The sequence below is a fragment of the Galeopterus variegatus genome, unplaced genomic scaffold (genome assembly GCF_000696425.1).
Source record: "Galeopterus variegatus unplaced genomic scaffold, G_variegatus-3.0.2 Scaffold1099, whole genome shotgun sequence".
Lineage (NCBI taxonomy): Eukaryota > Metazoa > Chordata > Mammalia > Dermoptera > Cynocephalidae > Galeopterus > Galeopterus variegatus.
This window is the reverse complement of record NW_007727210.1, coordinates 237,380-260,170: the sequence shown is the minus strand read 5'-3', so window position 1 is coordinate 260,170 and position 22,791 is coordinate 237,380. Positions and strand designations below refer to the sequence as shown.

Sequence of the window (22,791 nt, the reverse complement as noted above, 5' to 3'; positions counted from 1 at the left end):
CTGTTTTTCAAATGCAAACAAGCTACGTTTTTCTTCATTGCAAACAATGTTAAGCCTTGAGTTTGCAAACTGCTGTTTATCACTCACATGAGCAAAACGGAATTGTGGATTTTTAAAAATTGCTAACAACCGACAATTTCACTAACACATTAGTGTATTTGGAATGACAGCATGCATAAATTACATGGAAAGCATAGTGTCTGGTGTAGTTCACACATAAATGTCTATAAATACATGAGCTTCATAGGCATGCCATGATATCACACACTGAAAGTAAATCCTAAATATTTGAATGGTTTGTGATTTCCAGCTTCTCTAGACTTTAGTGTTCTTTTAAAACATAAAAAAGAAAATTCCCATTTGAGTAAAAACTAGTAAACAAATACACAGGGTCCTGTCTTGTTTTTGAATCATTACAATAATATCAACTGGAATCACTCATCTAAAATGTTGGTACCTGAATCAATAGCAGAATATGACCTAGACTGATAACAAATGACTATTTTCTTGTTGTTCTTCAATAGAGAGTTTTAAGAGCTTTTGCACTTTATGTTTATCCATACTGCAAAAAGAAATTTATTAAAGATTATTTAATGAATCAGAGAATATACACAGTGTGAGTGATAGCAGCAAAAACATCCAGAATATCTTCTTTAAAGATAAATATAGACTTCCTTTACTGTAATTCCTTTTAAAAATATCAAGAAGTATGAGAAAATGAGTTTTATGGCAGATGAATTGAGCATGAAATGTTCCTAAGCTTAGGGAATCGATTTGCCATTGATAACTGCATTAGTGCAAGTTCTTGTTTGATGCATTCCCAATGTGGTTGGGATTATTTAACATGAATTAAAGATTTGTTTTTCAGTTGCCCCCATGCCAATTGTGGGTGACAAATGGAAATTCATGAGATAAGTAAGCCTGGTCAATAAGACCACTGAGTCACAATAAGGAAAAATCAGAAATATACTGCACACAGAGGTCCCATTTATTAACTTCTTTTTAATTATAAGAGAGATTTTAGCACAAAATATCTCTGAATTTAATCTCTGATAGTTGATTTTTAAAGGAGTAAGACTAGAACATTTTTGAAAGTTGAAAGTTAAAAACTTCATATATTTAAAGGACAAAGAGATCATGAGAGATGAGGATTAATTTCTTTGCAGGCATATTAATTTGACAAGTTGTGAGGCTGTCTAGTAATGAAATGAATATCAAGTCTCCTTTTCCATGATAAAGGAAGAACTGACCCAGTTTGTTGCTGAACTGTGGTGATCATGTCACTGGTAACCACAGATAATCATGGAAGTTACCTTTTCATAAGTAGACCATGTATCACTGACATTTTACCCTTCTAATCAACAGCTAGTATTTGTGAATCATTTTCAGCCTCTCTGACCAAAAGCTGTAAATTCTGATGATGGAAGGAAAAAAAAAAAAGATGTGCTTTGCCCAGTTCAATTAATCTTCTTTAAGTATTAGGAAAGGAGCCTGGCAGAACTATCGCCTATTTAAAGGGACATTGCAAGATTTTGTTTTTAGCAAACAGAAAGAATGATTTTTTTTTCTATGTTGATTCAAAATATGGGATTCCTTGATAATCATTAGCAGAAATTTGTTTTATGATTTCTGAATTTTATTTACATTTGTAATTTTTAAAAAAGGACAGTGAAGGAAGTATAGATATTCTCACAAATATGAGTGTTTAGTCTTTAAATACTCTATTTTCAGTTATGTGAGTTTTATTTTATTTTCTTTTAAACAGGGCCGTTCCCACATTTCTTGTATGCCAGGAACAGTTCGTCGTTGGAACTATCCGTCTCCCCTCTGCATTGGTATGGATATACCTTCCGTGACTGTGTTTCCGTGCGCACATACTATGAGTGACATGCATGGCCTACTTGCTCTTCTCTTGGGCTTCAAATGATGGCCTTCTAAATTTCTCTCAAAACATTTGTTATAGAATAATAACATAATGCCTAGAGGTGTCACAAGAATTTAAGGTGCATCTTCTCCCACTGGATGCAGTAGCTCAGCTTTTTCGGTACCTCCGAGTCAGCCTGCATGGACTGGATTGCCAGCTCAAGGCACCAAGCTCAAATTACATTTGTATCAGAAGGACAGTGTATTTATAGGAAGGAAGGAATATAGCTGGTCTGAAAGTCTGAGCAGTTTCCTGTATAGGCCTTCAGTCTCGAGAAAACCAAGTTTCTAGAAACAAAATTCGGAGTTACAAGTTAGTGATTTAAGGTGGACTATATTTCCTGTTGCAGATGACCCAGTGACTGCTCTTGTGTCTTGCCTGTCTCTTTGAGGAAAGGCCTTTCAGACACTGTACTTAAAGAGGAAGAACCCATGCTTCAGTTTCCATGAACTTTACCATAGATTATCTGATGGGAGTTTTAATCATTCCCTTGGCATCGCAGGTGATGATCGTTTGCCCCCAGGACAGGAAGTCCCTGAAATGCAAAGGCCAGCAATGTCAGGGTGCTCTTTGATCTCCCTCACCTGGCCAGAGCTTCACGCAGCACCTGTATGTTGCTGTCCAATTCAGAAATCTACATCTATGGCTCAGGTGACCATACGAACTTGTCAGGTACTGTCTCAGCATAATCATTGTGGGTCACTTAACACTCAGAACACCCAACGCACATACGAATTAGCTTCTTCAAACGCATCCCCTCCTGGATCCCCGTCCTCAGTGAGTGCCGTTATCATGCACCGTTTTTGACTAAACCACAAATCTGGGTGTTATCTCAGATTTCTCCCTTACTCACCAAATTGAAATGATTTCTCACTCATGTCAACTCTTCCACGTGGCTGCATCCTCACTTGTGATTTCTATTTCTAATGCCTCCCCTCCTCTAAATCACTGTATCCACAGGGTTCTAAACTATAGCTCAGCAATGCTCCAACTTTAGCTTGGGAATGAGCTTATTAACATTTACCCCCTTAAAGTCCTTCGGTTTCCTGCCTACTCTGCACCCAGTCCCCCTGGCCAAAGTAACATGCCCCAGCTTTTCTGTATGGCTTATAGGTCTACCACACCAGCTGACACCTTCATGGCATACGCTGTCCCAATGCCTCGTATTCTTTTCCTTTCTTTCTCCCAACAGAGTTCTGCTCATTGTTTAAGAATCTAATCATCCTCTGTGATTCCTTCCCTCATCTTCTCGGCATTCAGCACAGTGCTAGTTGTGGTAGAGCCCGAGGCAAAAGGAACAATCAGTAATTCTGACCGTCTTTATTGAAAATGTCGATATTTTGTTCATCATCGATTTTTTGCAATAATTTTAATTTTTTCAAGTACTTCGTTAAAATAGTATTGGAGAGTTTAGGCACCCTCTTGAATTTCACACCTAAGGGAAGTGTCTCCTTAGCTTCCCCCTCATCCCAGCCCTGTCCAGATTCCAACCTTCAGGTGTGATTAATCATCCCTACCTGGGCCAGCACCTCACCATGCACTTGATTCTACCTCTTCGTGTGGAGCTATAAAAGCACTATTATTTAACTTGCCCTCCCTATAATCTCCAAGGACTTTGGTGACAGAGTTAGGCACCACTCATCACTGGACCTTCAGCACATAGCAGGTGCACAAGAATTTCAATTCAAGGCTGATCAGTAAACGAATGACTGTCAGAGAGCATGGGTCATTGTAATGGCCACATTTTAAAAGTCCCTCATAGTCTTTCGACACTCAGGTCTTGCTGTGGGCCACACTCAGAACCCCCTTTTCTCCAGATTGCTAGCCCCAGAGGCCCCATACTGCCAGATGGCATTTCAGGAGAAAGTAGGCCAGACTATGTGGAAAAATGCAGGCAATTTTAAAGGCCACAGTAGATCCTTAAAACTGTCCTCTGAGCTATTCACATACTGCTTAGGATTCATTTTGCCAAAAAATATGACAGCGTAGTGTGTTGGTGGTAAAGCAAGGTAATTCCTCTCTGTGACATTTTTTGACAGCCTAATTCTCCCACATCTTGAACAAATCTTGGGTATTAAATGGCTTTTAATAATGTACAATTTAGCTATCTTGAACGGCACACGGATGGAATTGTGACAGAGGAAAATAAAACCACACTAAACCTGTAAAGCAAACAAAACCTCTGCCTTTATGTTAGTCTCATTGAGGAAATGCCTGTCCATGTTCCACTTACCATAGCATATTTGTTATTTGTTTACAAGTGGAAAATGTTTCTTAGTGGCCAGTGTCTTAGTTTATGAAAGTTATTTCCAGGTAAAAATAAATGCCTACATTAATATATCACTGAAAAACATGAAGTTATTTGTATGAAGATTTAACATCCCAGCCTTGACTTGAAGGAAGGAACTACCGCCTTTCACTTACTCAGACCATCAGTCTTCTTGTTTATTTTTAAATGAAAAGCTTTTCCTTAAACTTAGGAATTGAAATATTTTAAACCTTGAAATGAAATCAATTCCCAGCAGGCATTCAGTCAAATAAAATGCTATCTCTGTCACTCTATATTATGTAAGGAAATGTTTTATTTGAATAGTTATCTTAGCAAAATATAATTGACTTTCATCTTACATTTAACATATCTCATATGTTAGCAAATGTTGAAAATACATCAGCTTGTAACTCTTTTCAAGGTATGGAGAAAGATTTTGCATTTCTTACACATGACCCATGATAAATCTCAAAGACTGATTTGAGAGATTGGAAGGATTTTGTTACTGTTAGCTTTAGATTAACCCAAGCTGGGACACTTTAGTATTAGAAATCTGTAGTGAAGCAATATTTTACTTATTAGTTTCTGGAAATCTCATGTCCTATTTTATTTTTTTCTTAAATAGTAGTACTAATGAAGACGGTATATATAAATCCACTGCTCTAGAGGTTACTAAGTGTCAAGCATTGTTCTCAGATCTTAAACAGTATTGACTGTTTTGAATATCAGAACAGGCCCCAGAGTGGTCAAGCAGTTTGCCAGGGTCCCACGGCCAAGCTGGCATTCACAATGGAGCAGGTGGCCCCACACCTCCCTGTGTCGCAGCACCATGGAGCTCCTCAGCAGAGCATAGCCTGTGCTCTTGAGTAAAAATTCGATATATTCTTACCCAAAACAAAACAAAACAGGAATCTGCATGAAACGAGATATATAAATCCAGTAAAATGTAAGGTTCCTAGCTATTTTCTAGATATAAACACATTGGCCTTTAGAAGTACCGTATTTACCAATAACTCTCTAAAGACATTATTTACCTATAAAAGAAAGGGCCTGGCATGGAGGGAGAGTGCCCAGCAGGAGGAAGGAGTTGGCCAAATGAGGACAGGTAAGCACTGAGAAGAAGGCTGATACTGACAGTCACATTGAACCAATGTAAAATACAAGTCCGGAGGTGGAGTTCTGAAAATATTGCAAAGCAAAACAATCGATACCTGTCTTTTGGAAGCTCTATTTTTATGCTCATACATTGATTCTTAGCTTGTTAGACGAACAAAAACAGATTACGTGTGGTCATAACAACATACTCTGGTGATTAGGTGATTATCGCATGTTTGACAGGAGATGTGTGCATGTGAGTCTCCCACCATACTGAGAGTTGGCCTGTGGTAAACACAGATAGTAATATTGATGACGGACACCTTGCCAGCATTCACGCAAGGCTGTCTCAGTCCTCAGATGGAGATGTACATGGATGCTTGTATTTTATAATTCCGCATGTATGGAAAGCTTGCTCGAAATCAAAAGGCCTTTTTTTGGAAATGTTACCTTTCTTTTACCCTTGCTTTCCTGTTTTCATCATTGATTTGGCCTTTTTCATTTATGTCTTCCCTGTAGTTGAGTAGCCATAGCTACTCCCATTGCAGGTTATGAGAGCCATACGGGAAGGGGTATTATTATCAAACATACTTAGTTGTGCCACAAAGGGACACTAGTGTGTCTTCAACAAAGTTCACAGACTCACGGACAAAGGGCAAACCAGAACTGACCCTCCCAAATACTTGATATCTCCCACAAAGAAATCACCCTTAGATGTTATACTCTAAATAAAGGCAAAGTTGATGTTGTCCAAGACTCTTCTGGAATTATGTCTTACACCCCCAAAATATACTTTTTAATTTTTGTAACTTACATTTTTTAATTTACACAATGTTTGAAACCCAGAATATGATGCTATGGCTTGAATATTTAACATGTTCAGTAGACTTGAATTTTACATATTTCCTCATATTAAATTTACTCTGGATTAATAAAGTTTTTCTTCTGGATGATTAAAAAAACAAATAAAACAAAGGTTCCACAACAGGTCCTGAGGGACCTCTGAAAAAGGGCTTCCAAAAAACATTTTGTCTAAAATATTTTGCCTAATGAGAGCATTGTTAGAATAAGAATAAAGCCTTTTCATGTGGTTTTCTGAAAAGAAATGGAATCATTTACATTATTAGTTTGAAATATAAAAAATTGCCATCTTAATAGGCCAGATGTCATTATTTCATAGGCTCCAATGTATGTCATTTGGCATGTGTGTTATTAAATTGATCATGTTTCTTTGTAGTGAAACCTCAGATATAATCTTACAACATCTGAATAACCAAGATAAGGCCAGATTCAGGTGCTTATTTTCAAATGCATCATGACAACGTACAATTCCTTGGGGAGAAAGTGGTTACAGTTAACTGCATTCCAGAATTGAAAACAAATCTGACAGTAATATGTCCTGGTTAAAACTTGGGTTCTGGAACCAGGCAGAGCTGGAGCAACATTCTGCTGTGCAGTTTACCAGGCATATAACTTTAGACAGTTTTTAATCTCTTCAAAGTTTGTTTTCCTTATCTGTAAGGTGGGGTAGTCATAATACCAACTTTTTAGAGTTGTTATGAGATTTAAGTGATGTAATATATTTTTCTCAGCACAGTAGGTAGCACATAGTTAATGATCAATGAATAGTCACCAATACTACCACTCAGTAAATAGCAGGTGATAAGCTGAAGCCAGTCTGATGCCTGGCTAGAATACAAACATTAAATGGGCTAACCTTTGCTGAGAGTCTCGGAGCACCACAAGATACAAGTTGAAGAGCGGCCTCTATTCTTAAGTAGTTCACAGTCAAGAGGGAGAGCTAAGCCCATAAATAACTGAAGCATGCTGCATCATGCCATGTGCTATAATTAGGGGCAGAATTCAATTCTGAAGACTTGCTCTCCTTAACAAGGCGAGCAGAGCAGGTTGGAATAAGTATTTTTGGGAGAAAGTGAGAACCCACGGGACTGATGGCCATTGTCCATTTAACAGCGACCTGTGGAGGGACCTTGAGCAACACGGGGGGAGTGATCTTGAGCCCAGGGTTCCCGGGTTCTTACCCCAACAACTTAGACTGCACCTGGAGGATCTCGTTGCCCATTGGCTATGGTAAGTGAAAACATTTTTAATTCCTTAAATTTCAATCTTTTCATTTCTATCTTGAAAAAAAATTAAGCTGAATTAACAAATGTGTCTTATTCTGTTGACATAACTGTGTCTTTAATTGAAAGTAGCTTACAGATTTAAATAAAGCTTTGGCAGAATAATGTGGAGAACAGAAAGTTATTTGAAAAATCAATTCATCCGTGCACCTCCTTTCAAGGCAAATTAAATCACTGAATGATGATATAGTAGTCTCACCAAGTGCAAAGTGGAGCATCACTGACTCAATTATCAGTCTCTGTATTGATGATACAGCCTCCTCTAATCTGTCTCTGAAATTCAGTAATGGTTATTATTCTTTTCTGACCAATTTCGAAGGCTTTTTTCAGGTTATAACAAATTCTAAATTGAATATATGACATAAATTTGAAAAGAGTGTTTTCTCAGTATATTGATCATAGGTTTATGAAAATGGCTTTTTTATATTTACTTATTAATTTTCAGGTTATTCACCTAAAATAAATCATAATTTTACTTGTCATGTACATGAAAACCTCATTTTGGCCTGTCTTCAGAAATGCATGGTCTTTGCAAAATTTTGATTCCCTCTCAGGCCTTTTTCTATTGCTTTGCCTCCCACGGATTTGTCACTCCTTTTCCCCTGGGTGACGGAGCCACCAGAGATTACTCAAAGCCCATCTCTTTTGAGCAGTGAGAAGCCCCAGAAAGGGGTTAATATCCCAGTACCCTCAAGCATGAGGCATTCCTTCCATTTGGGAAATTAACCACGAATTGGGGTTCTCTTCCTGCATTTATTCTCCAGACCAGGAAGTTACAGGAAGAGACATACGTGGGGTTTTGCTAAGTACAGTTTAACAGGTTTTACAATAGAAGCTGGTAACATTCAGTAAAAACAATTCAGATGACATTCTGTTAGGCAATTAAGTGATCCACTAACAAAGGCTTTATATAGCTGACATTCCTTTTCCCTCTAGCAGCTTTTTAGTAACTTTACATATCAATTAGTAACTTGTCTGTCTGAGGACCAGCAGCCTTGCTGTGTTATGATTCTTACCTTGCAACAGAGACTCAATAGCCTGGGGGAAATTTCCAGTCATTTGCAAGGTCAATATTTGAAACTGCAAGTCTTTGGAAAACCAGGCCTTGTGAGGTACATTTGCTTTATGAATCCTCTATATTTTCCCATGTGCCCATAGTTTCATTCATATTTTAGTTCTTTCATTTGGGTTTCCACCATGTGTGATTTCCTCTAAAGCACACACTGTAGATACACCAAGTTAAGTAGTCCATGAATGTCCTAGGACAGAGTAATTAGGTACCTACATACTAAATAAATGTTAACTGAATGGTGAATAAATATGAGCATAAATGTAAATCACTGCCCTAAAAGAAGATCCTGATTTTTATGTTTTCCAAGCTTTTGCCTTAAGAATCTGTGCCCAGGATGGCAGTAGCCATAGGAGTGAGAATGGAGAGCGCAGGTCAGGGCTGACTTGCTCAGCAGAGAACAATGACAGGAATAAAAACATGAGGGCTGTGCAGGCTTGGTCAGGTGCGTGACTGTGGAGGGGCTGTCACCCAGCGTGGGTTGCTATGAAGGAAAGAGGAGGAGCATGGAGGAGCAGCCCTGATGGGGACAACATGTGGGGGTCATGACCAATGAGTTCGTAAAGATGCCACTCAGAGGGTCTTGGGCTGGAAAGAGAAGATACTCTCCATGAGAAGATTATAGGACCACTCTATTTCTTCCAGGATTTTTAGTTTTTACCTTTGTTTTGTAAACCATAAACTCTCTGAGCATAGAAAGCAATAGTTATGCTCTGTGCTAGAGAAAGCAGAGGTCTCTGAGGAACTTTAACCAACATTGGCTCAGTTATTTTCAAAAGCTGGGTCCGCTTTTCCTACCGTGGAGATCTGAAGACATGTCCTGCTGCTACTCATCTTTGGAGTCAGGCATTAAGGGTTGTATCAGAGATACATGTAACCCAGGATATTTTCAACAGGATCATAAGGCTCTTAAGGGTCACAAGCTTGTAAGGCAAATTCTCATAGTAGTTAAAAGCAGAGGATGAGAGAAATCTGGGGCAAACTACCGCTGCATCTCTGGTGGAGTATAGCGTTTCTTAAATGAGTGAATTTCTTAATCTCTGTAACTGAAAGAACCACCTAAGATTGTGGTGAGGATTAATTCAAATAATTCAGGCAAGAAGTTAGCACAGCACTTGGCACATGGTAAATAACAATAAAAAACAAAATTAAAAAACCCACTTAGCAATTTTTTGTATTATTATTCCAAATATTTTTACTTTCTCTTTCAAATGAATTAGAAACATTATATTCATGAATTGGTGTAAATATTTTTAAAAATTGTTTTTCCAACTTTATTGTTCTATAGTTTATGAGAAAGATACCTTTTGGTTTATTTCTATATATTGTTCATTCATAAACTATTATGCAAGAGAATAATTAAAAAAAAATCCAGTTAAATCAAATTATCTGAATTCATGATCAATATGTATTAATTTGAACAAAATATTTATTTTAAGAAAAACTGAACGTTAAAACTTACAAAACATTATATTTAAAATAATGTAAAATCTTTAAAATATTTGGTATTACATAGTGTTGTAGTTTAAAGATGATCTAGAAGAAAAGACAAAAGAGAAACATTATCTCTTAAATTGTACATGCATATAAAATAGTATGAATATTCCTAAGTTTTAAAGATAAATATAGTTATGCTTCATTATAATTTTAGGTTAAATTTAAGTAATGCACCAGGTTTGCCTGTGATAAGTTTTATAACCTATAAATATACTTCCAAATACGAAGCTATGAATTTGGAGGCGAGGCAGGACAGTGGCGGTTGGTTCCCTGACATAGTGAACATTTGGAGTTTTTCTGCCCCTGCTAGGAATTCTTTCTACAGCTTAAGTAATTTTAGACCATTTTGCAGACTCTGAGAAAATATTACTACTTAGTTTTCAACTTCACATCAGTTTTATAGTTGAAAACTCTTAAGTTAAGGAGTTCTATATATTCCTAGTCCTTTTTAATTTTTACCTTCTATCCCTTGTTATATTCATTATCCTGTAGCCTCAACTCTCCCTTCTACACACATGACATCACTAGTCTTGCTCTCCAATACCAAACCTCATTTCAGCTGCATGTGTAGTATTTCATCTGGGTCATCCGAAGGCGTCTCAAGCTCCATGTAGATTCCCCTATTTGATTCCCAATTGCAGCAAGTTTTCCCCAGAATCTCCCAAATCATAAGCAAATATCAGATCTCTCCCCTGGAAATTTTGAGAAAAGAAGTTTGGGGTTGAGACCCAGGAATTTGCATTTAACAATCAAGCACACCAGAAGTTTCTTATTTAAAAAATTGAGAATATGGCAGAGGTGACCACAATATCTTCTAATTATAACTTCTCCCTCTTTGGTCTTCCATATTGTGTCCTATTAGTACCCAAACCTTAGAATGATTCTGGAATATTTCCCATAATTACATCTCAAGAAAGGGCCCGTGATTTCCTAATGGGGCAAGCAGGGAGATTAGGAAGATAGGTATTTCTGTTAATGTCTTACCTAGAAAACTTCTGCTGCCAGTATGATCTTGGTAATCAAGTTGGAAAATAATAGTAAGAAGATATTTCCTCCTTAATACTGAGAAAAGGGATATACTTGGTAGGTAATTTACATTGATAAATACAGTAGGTTTAACCAGTTCTTCCTAGTCAGTGTGAAATGGCACGTTGCTGTCCCTACACTGCATCTGCCCCAGATTTCCTCTGGTGTGCGTGTGTGCATGTGTGTGTGCGTGTGCATGAGTGTGTGTAGGGTGGTCTTCTACTAGCCCTCTCTCTTTCATGAGGTGTGGGAAACAATACTAAACAATGTTTTTTGGGGTTTTGTTTTTGTTTTTTTGTTTTTGCAATATCACTGGATGTTTAATCAGGAAACAGACATTATGTGAAACTTACTTAAGATCCAAACAGAATTTCATTCAGATTTATTGAAAATTGTATCTACTTCAACTTGGAACACCATGTAACAAGGAAGGTGGTTGCTTAGTTCAGTGGTTCTGAGATTTTACCATGTACAAGAAGCAATGGTGGCAGTTGAGTTGTTACAGTGCAGATTCCTGGGGTCTGTGCCCAGACACCCCCACTCAGTGCCCCTGGTGGGATTAGGCAAAGAATTCTGTTTTCACATAGCGCCTCCAGTTTGGATGATAGAGTCAGGCTGTTTCAGGAAAAAATTTCTCTTACTATGGAAGAGTATTTTAAATCTAAATAAGATGACATATGCATACAGATTTTCATAGGATTTTTACAAATATTATTAGGATAAATTGGCATAAAAATGTAAGAATTGTGAGATTTTTGCCAATTGGAAGTAGAGAGAGAATATTACTGAGTATGAAACAGAATCAAATTTTTAAAGTGAATTACAAAAGAATTCTACTATTTTTCCAGAATATTCTGGTATGTAATTTTTGTTCTTCAAATAGTATTTTGGTACCTGAGTATAGATCCCTGTTTCCCTGATGGTCAGTCTTAGAGTCTGGTTTCTCAAGGCATGGCTGTTACACTGGCAAGCATGAATGACTTCAACTTCTCCAGTTACTGTGGATAATAACACTTTCCAGAGTACGAGACATCATTGCCTTCTCTTGAGGAAAAATACATTTGATGGTTTTCATTCACAGAGGATTTCATTGGGCGTTTTGAATCTTTCCATGCAATGAGATGTGCATGGGACTGCCTGATAGATTATCCAATCCCTAAGTTAAGCAGCTACCAACTAAGTCAAATAATTCTTTTGATTAATCCCATTACCCCCTCCTAGGGCCCATGCATCAATCAACAGTTTAATTAAACAGGGAAAAGTGAGTGGTTGCTTTGGCATCATGTGGAAACCACCTTTGTCTTGCTTCTCTCATTATTCATTCCAGGGCCAACTATCTTTTGCACCCTGCCTCAGGCACATGATGCAGCTCTTCTCCCAGAATGATCTCTGAGATGCTGGCCCAAAGTTTCTGAGCTGTGGGCATTATGTTTTGTGGTTGCTCATGATTTGGCGCTCTGAATTTAGCTGAATAGAAATCTTAGCTCTCTATCAATTACAAACTTGCACAAGTTACCGAAATGTTTTTGAACCCTGTTTCCTTATTTTTAAAATGAATATAATAAAATATTAATCCCATAGGGCTGTTTTGAAGTGCAATTAAATGCCTCGCATAAAGAAGGCATTTAAATGTTAATTGTTTCTTGTAACTAAACCACATTCTCTGATGTTTTTATGTCCTTTTCTTTCCTTTTCACAGGCTTGGGTTTCTGGTTTATGTTACTTTTTCAGAGCTCAATCAACTCAGGATTTCTGTCTCTATTTTCTTGAGAATGTCTAAGGGCACAGTTAATAGAAATGCAGCCAAGTTTTTTCTGCTTTACCATTACCCTTTTATTTTTTTTTTAAATGCACTGCACTAATATTGCACACAATGCTGTCCAAAATTAGCATGCCTTTGGACCATCTGGAGACATAGTAAAGATATAAAAGATACTTTGGGATGTTCACTAAATACCATGACTATTTTTCTTTTGCCATAAGTTTATTACGCACAGAAGATGCTAAACAGAGCAATTAATATTCACAAGTTCTATCGACTAAAAATGAGGCTTTACTCCGAAATCATAGTCTCATCATTATTCAAAGTTTTGTCAAAGCTCAAAGGCAAGGATCCTTTGTGCAGGTGACTCTTCACTGACACTTAATTTTCCATATTTGACTATAATCGGATGAGAATGTGCTATGTAAATTCCACCAAAGAGAGACGTTTAGATTGATTTTCTTATTGTAATAATGCATTTTTCTTCGTATTCTGTGAGATAATAAAAGGATAACTAGTTTATGCTTATTTCAATCCCTTCATTGGGGCTTTGTGTTGTCAAACGGAATGCAATTTGCTGAATATTAGATAGCTAAATAATTATATTTTAAGTCAGATTAGAGCTGGGTTCCATTCTATTTCCTGATGTGTATTAGGTGGTTTGATATGTGGCTGGATACCTTATCCTGCTTAAAATGGTAATTTTTTTCACAGTATCATAATTGTCATAATGCAATTTCCATTTCAAGTTGAATTCCAAGACAGTGAAAAAGCCACTTTCATTCTCTCCTATACTTTTAAGACATTGGCCATCTTCAATGTTTTACCCCTTGATCTGCTTGCTATCTTTCATTTTTTTGTGTGATTTTTGACTTTGTCATTCCATAAATTTCAAAATGTGTCTCTGGATAAATACATCTGAAGTCTACATATGCGCATCTGAAATGAGCATATTTAAGCCATTTTCCTGTTGTTTTTTATTTTAAATATTCTGATCTTGCCCTGGTTTTCCATTCTGTCTGGTACTTTCTGAACATGAAGAGAAACGTTGGTAATTCAACAGATATTCTTTGGTGGTTCTCAGGTCAGCTTCTTGATACCACATGGTAGTGACTATGTGACTGGTGTGTATGAAGCTCTGTAGACCATGTGGGTTTAATGTCCCTAAAATAGTCACACACACACACACACGCACACACACATGACTCCTTAGTACATTTTATTTATTAGTAACAAAATTCTTTTTTGTCATGTTTATAGACCATGCGACAGTAGGTAGGTAAGGAGACAAGTCAGATACTGGTGTGTAATCTACTAAGTGATTAACTAGCTAAGCTGTCACAGCATGTGGAAGGGACAATTAATTCAGAACTGAGAGACACAAGAGAGCCACCAGCCCTCCCTTCTTTCCTCCCTACTTTTTTCCCTTCCTTCCTCCCCTCTTTCTCCCTCCCTTTCTCTCTTTTCTTTCTTTATTCCCACTTGTAAATTTCTTTCAACCAAAAATATTTGCTGGAATTCAGGACAAAAAAAAAAATAAGTTCATTATGGCTATTTAACAAAGAGCAGTATTTAATGCAGTTGAATATTTACATTTAATATTAAAATTTAAAGTGTTGTTCCATCTTGGTTATCTAGAGTGGACAATGTTTGAATGTCCAAGACAACTGTAGACTGGGAAATTACCTAACTACTTTTTTTTTTTTTCCCTTTTTTTGTCTTTTTTCATGTCCGGAAATGGATCGCAACCCTCAGTGTCGCGCCCGTACCGGACCGGGACCGGCAATGGGATCGCAACCGTCGGTGTTGCGCCCGCACCTCGCTCAGCCAGTGAGCGGGAACCGGTCTGTATGTGGGTTCCGAACCCTCGGCGGGAGCGCCACCGCGCTCCCCAAGCGGCGCACTGTAGCAGTGCGCCACCGGGCCGGCCCGGAAATTACCTAACTACTGATGTGCTACTGGTGTATAGACTTGGACTATGTGATATGAATCTAATTAATCATTCTAAAAGGAATTCAAATTTTAATTGGTTTATTAAACATCTTTCTTTTTCTTCTTTTTTTTTGCCTCCTCTGTCTCTTTCTGAAGTTTTCTACATCCTCCTTTCTTTTACTCATCCTCTTTAAATCTAGGTTGAACAAATTCCATACAATCCAATGTTCTCCAAGAAGTAGTGTAATGTTTTTAACACCAGGAGATTATTATTATTAGCCTGTTTGCATGCTAAACCAGAAAAAATGAAAACTTTATCTTATACTCCCACGTCTACCCATCTCTTCGTTTCATTGGACACAACACTGACCAGTTCTGAGCCTTGGTTTGCTCACCTATGAAATTATGAAAATAATAATGGTTACCTTCCTGGGAAAAAAAAGTCAGTAAGTTGGACCCCAAGTGTGAGAGTTGACCTTATACTGTGCCCAGCCAGAAAGAGCCATTATTTCCTCTGTTCTTCCTCACAAAGTGTTTTCCATAATTGATGAAATTGTTTTTTTGTTGTTGTTTGTTTGTTTTTAATATGACTTTAAATTTTATTGAGTACTTTTAGGTTTTTCTTCTCTACAACTCTTTACTTAAGCTTAAGCTCTTCTCATGTATCAGAAACAGGAAAACTGCAACACAAAGTAAAGCTCTTCTTGTATGTTGGGAGAATACTCAGTAATAGTTACTAGTATTCTCAGTTTAGGTTTTACTGACCAACTAAATTCTGTGGATTTATGGAAAGACTAATATCTTTGGAGCTCTGTATAAACTATTTAAATAAACTAAAACATTGTAGACATAGTAGTCAAATAATTTTTTAAATGCCATAATACCATAGCAAATAACTCTAAATTATTTTATTTTTATGTTCTTGTAAATTATCAGCCATAGTGTAGTTAGTACACAGATCAATATAACAGAAATATCAGTCACTTAGTCTTTGGTATGTTGGGCTCTGCCAGGCTGTTAGATTTAGTTGTGAGAGTTATGGTGGGGTTTATTTGATTGGGTTTTTTATAACATCAGTAGTTTGCTTTAAATGCATAAAACAATTAAAATTAATCACTTACCAAACTGTTAAATCTCTTGCACAATGGTATAACCTTCCATTTAGAGTAAAAGCTATTTTTAAAGTTTGTTGCATGTTTTTAGGCCAAGAAGCCATTCTTCCTTGGTAAAGCCATAGATTAACTTGTGGATGAAGTCATGTACGATTACAATCTTGTATTTATGATTGTGGTAATTGTATAAGCAACTGGACAGGATCATTTCCATGCATATGTGTACTAATCACCATTTTTTTTTTTTTTTGTCTTTTTTTCCATGTCCGGCAACGGGATCGCAACCCTCGGCGTTGCTCCCGCGCCTCGCTCAGCCAGTGAGCGGGAACCGGTCTGTATGTGGGATCCGAACCCTCGGGCGGGAGCGCCGCCGCGCTTCCCAAGCGGCGCACTATTCAGTGCACCACCGGGCCGGCCCCACTAATCACCATTCTAAAAATGATGCCTGTTTATCTCTGTGGCACAGTCCTGGTAATATTCGTATTTCACAAATAAGTTGACTTAGAGACATTAATTACATGAACAAAGATTATACGGCTAGTAGTGACAGAGGCAAAATTGAACCAAGGTCTGCTTTGATCCAAAATGTGTGCTTTCCTCCACTCTGCCATTCTGTCTCATAGAAAGAGATTTTTGGGGGAGATTGGTAAGATTATAAGCACTTTTGAGAAACATTGAGTTTATAAATGTTAATATAAACTTCCATTAATTTTGCATATTTTTTCATAGGTGCACATATTCAGTTTCTGAATTTTTCTACCGAAGCTAATCATGACTACCTTGAAATTCAGAATGGACCTTACCACACCAGCCCGATGATTGGGCAGTTCAGTGGCACAGATCTCCCCTCGGCACTGCTGAGCACAACGCACGAAACACTCATCCACTTCTACAGCGACCATTCACAGAACCGGCAAGGATTTAAGCTTGCTTACCAAGGTAAATAAAAAAACAAACAAACAAACAAAAAAACTACGTATGCTCCTTACATTTAAATTGTATTTAAATATGCATCTCCCTTATTGGTTAAAAACATGTAGAGCTAGAATAAATTTCAGTGGAATGTTGGTTTCTGATTACTAGTGAAGCCACTGCTGTTCTTAAGCATGCAGGTGAGCACACAGACATGGAGAGTGTGACTAGGTGGGCTGTCACTTCAGCTTCACCAAACTCCCTCCCACCTCTCTCACCCTCTCTTGTGGCTGTCGTCCATCACATACCTGCCTAGTACCATCCATATCATCTCATAAACTTCTCACTCCCTCTTGGTGCTTGTTCCTCTAGGACATAGGGAGTCGTAGGATATAGGGAGTCACTTCATAATGGAAGTTAGTCTGGCAGAGTCTCTCCTGTACTCATGTCTTGTCTCAGTAGGAGACAGTGGCTGCATGTACTATTCAAGCCACGTTCAAATTATGCAAAAAAAAAAAAAAAAGAAAGAAAAGAAAAGAAAATTCAGCATCTGAACTTTATCCTTTTTACATCCGTCCAAATATGCAGTCTCTAAGGAAAGTTTGAATCAACCATGATCAAAGCGTTTTTGACATGTGAAAAAGTTCAACATTTTCATTTCATATAAAATAATTTAGCTGGCCTTTTCTTGAATATTGCTACATCAAATGAAATTGAAAATGTCAAATTTAGGGCCTATTTTTTAAAAACACAGCTAAATCACTTGCTTTCCTTAATTTCACAGACTGACCTCGGAAATAGATATAGTACTGAACGAAAACAAATTTTAGTACTGAAAGAGGCTAGTATTTTTTGTTGGACTCAGACATTGTTAGTTAAATTCTCACCTAAAATATAAAATATAGGCACAGATTTTCAAAATTGAGATCTCTTAAAATAGGAATCCTGGTAAGAGGAAAAACAAAGGGGAAATAAAGGCTAGATCAGTGAGCAACGTGTTCATAGACATTGCCAGAATTTCTCTCTGTGTGCTCTGTGTTTTTCATTATTTCTCCTCTTATATTTTTCCTGCATTTCAGCAAACAGTATCACGTCCTCTTGAAAGGCATTCACAAACACACACACACACACTCTCTCTCTCTCTCTCTCTCTCTCTCTCTCTCTCTCTCACGTCCGTATTTATATATAATTTTTAGTGCACCTTCAATCCTTTATCTTCCTTTAGCTTCTACTTTCCAAGAAACATCTTCTGAAGGATGCTCTACACTGACTTTTTCAGTCTCCACGCCTCTTCCACACTTCTCTCCTTCATTCTTACCTGGCATTTAACACACCAGGCTGTGGACACGATCTTCCATTTCAGTAGATGTGCCCGTCATGCATCATTCCCCATACTTCCTGTTAGCTCCTTGCCCCTTGGCTTCAGTGTCACCACAGTCTCTCTGTTATTCTACTAGCTCTCCATCTATCTCCGTATTTTCTTTGTTTCCTTGTCTTCTTCTAAGTGATGACTTTAGGTACAGGACTCAACTGGAATTCTCCTATATTTTTGTCATACAATTTCCCTGAGTGTCATCTACACTCCAGGATTCAGTGACCATCATAGCCATCCGTAATTTATAACCCTTGTGTCTGTGTCTCCAGTTCAAGTACTCTGTGAGCTCCAGAACGGGATGTGTATCCATTACTCCACATCTCCGCTGGGGATCACACAGGCACTTGAACTGCGTCCAAAACTGAGCTCACAATTTTCCTTCTCAAGCAAGCTCTCCTCCAGTCTCTGCCTCTCACTAAGCACACAATGTGATATCCCTGGGATCCTGCCACTTCTGCCATCTGCCACCACCACCAGTAGTCCTAACCACTCTCAGATCTTTTTCCTAGAAAATTGTCCCACTCTTAAATGGTTTTACCACACTTATTTTTCCAGCTTCACTCATCTCTCCAAAAAGCAAACGTGATCTGTCCCTATCTTGATGAAAGCCTTTTCCACGCTTTCCTATACAGGTCAAGCTCTGTAAGGAGCCTAATTCCCAGCTGTCCTTTCTCCACTCTCTTCTCACCCTCTGAGCTCAGCGTACTGCCCTTCTGAAGTGCTTCCAGGAGCCGCTATCCTTTCTACCTTGGGGCTTTTACACATGTAGTAATCTCAACCTGGAATTTCCCCTGTTCCCCCTGTTCCCCACTGTCTTTCAGGTTGTCATTGGCCTCTTTATATGTAATATCCTAAAGAAGGTGATCTCTGATTACCCCGACTTATTAGGAATGTGAGGTGACCTTGGGTGTCTGTGTGTGGTAGCCAATAGTGCTGCTCACCAAGTCTTCCCCATTTTCCCCCTGTCCAGACTCAGGGTATAGATGCTCCTTCAGGATTAAGTGTGATCGCATGACTTGCTTTGGCTGATGCAATTTGACTGAGTGTCATTTGGGATGGAAACCTTAAGAACCGACATTTACTGTGTTCTGATGGCTGCTGGGACATCTGGGTCCAGTGGAGGACTAGAGACTCCTGCCATCCCAGCCAGGAGCAAGAAGAGGGCTTTCATATTTTAAGTCACTGAGATTTGGGATATAGTTACTATGTTATAAACTAGACTAAACTAACAGGCATACCTAGGACTTATTAAAATCAGGAGTTGATTGTATATTTATGTGTTTAATAGACGTCTTAGCAGATAGAATATGCTTGAGGATGGTAGCGGTCATTTCTGTTCCTGCCTCTGCTCTGAGCTCAGCAGGATGCACAGCTCCTGTTCGTAACGTCCCCAGCGCATCATCGTGAATAACCGTGTGCTCCGAGCTCAGTGCTCTTCTCTCCGCACACTGAGGGACTTTATGCCATGCTGCATGTGCATTTTAGGAAAGCACCTGCGCAGAGCTTACTTTTATTAGACTGAGTTCTGTGCTCTAGCTTCCTCATTAAATTAAATCTATTTTAGTCACCACTCTTAGCAGATATTGCCAGCAAAACTACTCAGCCAGCCTTGTTGAAGCAGATACTGGCACAAATACCATGTGTCCAGTCTTGGGAATATTTGGATTTGCAGCGAGCTTCTTTATGGGATTGTGCTCTAAGCCAAAGAAGTACCATTTTGGCAAGTATAGTGGGATTTGCAGTTCCTATCGGGAAATATGACCTGATGACTACCTCAGGCACTGGCTGTCCTACCCAAGTGTGCAAATACTGTCTCTCTGAATGTACCTTGAGTATAGCTGCCGATATTAAAATGTTTTCTACACCAGCACCATTCTCTTCTTCTTTTCATTGCATCACTTCCATTCCCACCACATGCCCCAAAGGTAGAAAACTAAAGGACCAGAATTATGTGGCTGTGCATTTTGTAATGGATAGATGACTTGATGCAATTAGTGAAACACATAAACATGAAAATGTAGTCTTGATCAAATTCTTGGACTAACCTGGGTTCCATAGATAAATTGAGTCTCAGTAAGTCGTGGCTAGATCTCATTAAGTAGGCAGGGAACAAAGCTCCAGATTCTTCTCTGAGTCAGCTCTCTCTGTAAATGACGGAAACCTGACTCAACCTAGTTCAAGCAAAAAGTACAAAGTTGAAGCTGGATGAACTTAAGCATAACTGAAATCTAGGAATCAGTGACATCAGGATTCTGTCTGCTCCTCTTCTGGTTTTCTTAGTCAGCTTTTTCTGTTCAAATACACATGGAAGATGTGGCCCCAATCTAACCATACCCCAGACAGCAAGGACAGGGTCTCTCTTTCCCTAAGTCAATTGCTACACATTTTGGGAACACATTCTTAGTGAGGCAGTGTGGGTCATGGTTCCCTGCCACATCCAGTCACTGAGCCCGGGTGGATGGGCATTATATGTTAGCTCTACCTGAGTCACATGCTTCAGAAAACGTGACTAGCAGCCTTCATCAAAGGGCATAGTTTGAGAGGAGGAGAAGCAGCTTTCTTCCAGAAAAAAAAATAATAATAATAAATGTACTACTGATCTGTCATGTAATTGGATTAAAACTCTATACAAATGAAATATTTGTATGAAGGAGACTTTTATTAGTGTTTTCAAACACACACCTCATTCATTCTTCTGCAAGCATTATTAGTTGGTCTGGAAGAGCTAGTCGTCCCTGTTCTACTGTATTAAAAACAACACCAGTAACAGCTGTTATTCATTGAGCACTCATTCAGTGCAACACCCTGGGCTTCCTGATTTTCAAAAAAAGATTCTAAGGGTGTGTTATACCCATTTTACAGATGAGGAAACCAAGGCTCAGAGAGGTTGAGCAAACAGTGGAAAATTGTGCGGCTGTGTGTGGCACAATGATTTGAAATCAAGTCTGTTAGATGCCAAAGCGGCCACTATCAGCCAGCCTTCTGTATCTCTACTGAAGAAAGGGAATGAGAAGGTTTTTGGATGCTGAGTTGAGTGCTTTAGCCACCATACTAACATGCAGGACGGTGTTTAGATTTATATAACGGAGCAAGCTTATCAAGCCCAGTTTCCTCTCGCAGTTCACAAAACCTGTCAACCATCCATGTGCTACAGAACACAGTGACAGGGAAAACCCCATCTCAGTCTTCAGGGTGCAGACATGAGCCCCACTTGCTCATCTCAGGTTCTGTGGGTCATATGTTCGCCACAGATGCTTCCAGCACTTGCCTTGAAATGTGGCTGTGAGGTGTTGCCTCATGCCCTGTGGAGCCCGGGGTCAGCTGTGGCTCCCATGCCTCTTACAGTCCTGGGGTGTTTATTCAGGGACTTCCCAATGTCATGGCCCTTGGACATCAGCAGCTGTCCCCGTGACTCATCTAGCAAACACTTCCATAGCACTTTCTAGGAGTTTTACAAGGATTCAAGTCCTGTTGGGCTGAGTGACTGGTCCCCTGTTTACTAGTGAGGAAACAGAATCTGACAGCGTGGCCCAGCGTGCAGGACCAGGGTGGAGCGCGGGCTCTCTGGCCTGGGGTCTGTGCTTGGAACCCATGCACCTCTGCCCTCACGCTGCCACCTGTGGGCTTCCCTGTAACCACCTCCTCCTGCTGGCCTCCAAGTTTTGTTCCCCAGCCCGCCCCTCCCTGCTGCAGACCTACAGCCCCGCCAGGTCTGGGCTGCACTCTGTGGGACCCTCTTATCGCTGGTAGTCGATGGGCTTTCCTCTCCCCACCCTGCTCCTGACTCACAGGGTTACCCTCCAGTCTTCCCCTGCAGCCAAGGCACCCACAGCTCCTGAAACTGGTGACCAGTTCAAAACAAATCAGGCTTAGCCAGGAGAGACTTTTTTGGGAAGGATTATTGCAGAGGGGAAGGTGATGCTGGCATGTGTGGCGGTATCTAAGGTGACAGGGATAAGTAGCTGGTCATTCGTGAGATCTGCCTGCATCTCGGGTTTAGGAGAAAGTGGTTTTCTTTTATAGAGAGGACTAACAGGGCCGGAAACTGGTGAGGGGAGGTGGGAGGAACAACAGTGGCAGGACGGGACCCTGGGTACATGTGGGAATGTGCTACCCCGAGCAAGCGCGCCTGGCAGGAGGGGCTCAGCGCAGGCAGAGGCGGGCCATGCGCAGGGGTCTGGGAGAACCAGAGAAGCTCAAGCCAAGTTTGGTTAACAAGCACTTTGTTCCAGTTGATCAGTAGTGACCAGCACATCAGCTAACCTTGCATGAGGCAAAGAGTGGGAGCTCGGAGGTCTGGGTATGGCTGGTCCTAGTGAACCAGAGGCACCGTGAGTCTCTTCTAGGTCTCATAGGGAGGGGCTTCTTCCCACAGAACACACAAGGGTAGGGGGTGGTTTTCTAACCTTCACTATTTTGTAGAATTATAGGGTTAAGGTAAAATTTGACATTGTCGGGGCCGGCCCGGTGGCGCACTGTGCTAGTGCGCCGCTTGGGAAGCGCGGAGGCGCTCCCGCCAAGGGTTTGGATCCCACATACAGACCGGTTCTCGCTCACTGGCTGAGTGAGGCGCGGGGGCAACACCGAGGGTTGCGATCCCGTTGCCGGTCCCGGTCCGGTACGGGGGTGACACTGAGGGTTGCGATCCGTTGCCGGACACGGAAAAAGACAAAA

The 22,791-nt window shown here is 39.6% G+C and overlaps 1 protein-coding gene across 1 annotated transcript in view; it reads left to right on the top strand.

Moving 5' to 3' along the window:
- CSMD1 (CUB and Sushi multiple domains 1) overlaps positions 1-22,791 on the top strand; it is a gene marked incomplete at its 5' end in the record, with an annotated part of 372,382 nt that overhangs the window by 155,083 nt on the left and 194,508 nt on the right. Inside the window, 3 exons of the mRNA XM_008574770.1 lie at positions 1,766-1,835; positions 7,263-7,379; positions 16,560-16,769. Of these exons, the coding sequence (XP_008572992.1) occupies positions 1,766-1,835; positions 7,263-7,379; positions 16,560-16,769 (397 nt within the window). The remainder of the gene's footprint in view (positions 1-1,765; positions 1,836-7,262; positions 7,380-16,559; positions 16,770-22,791) is intronic.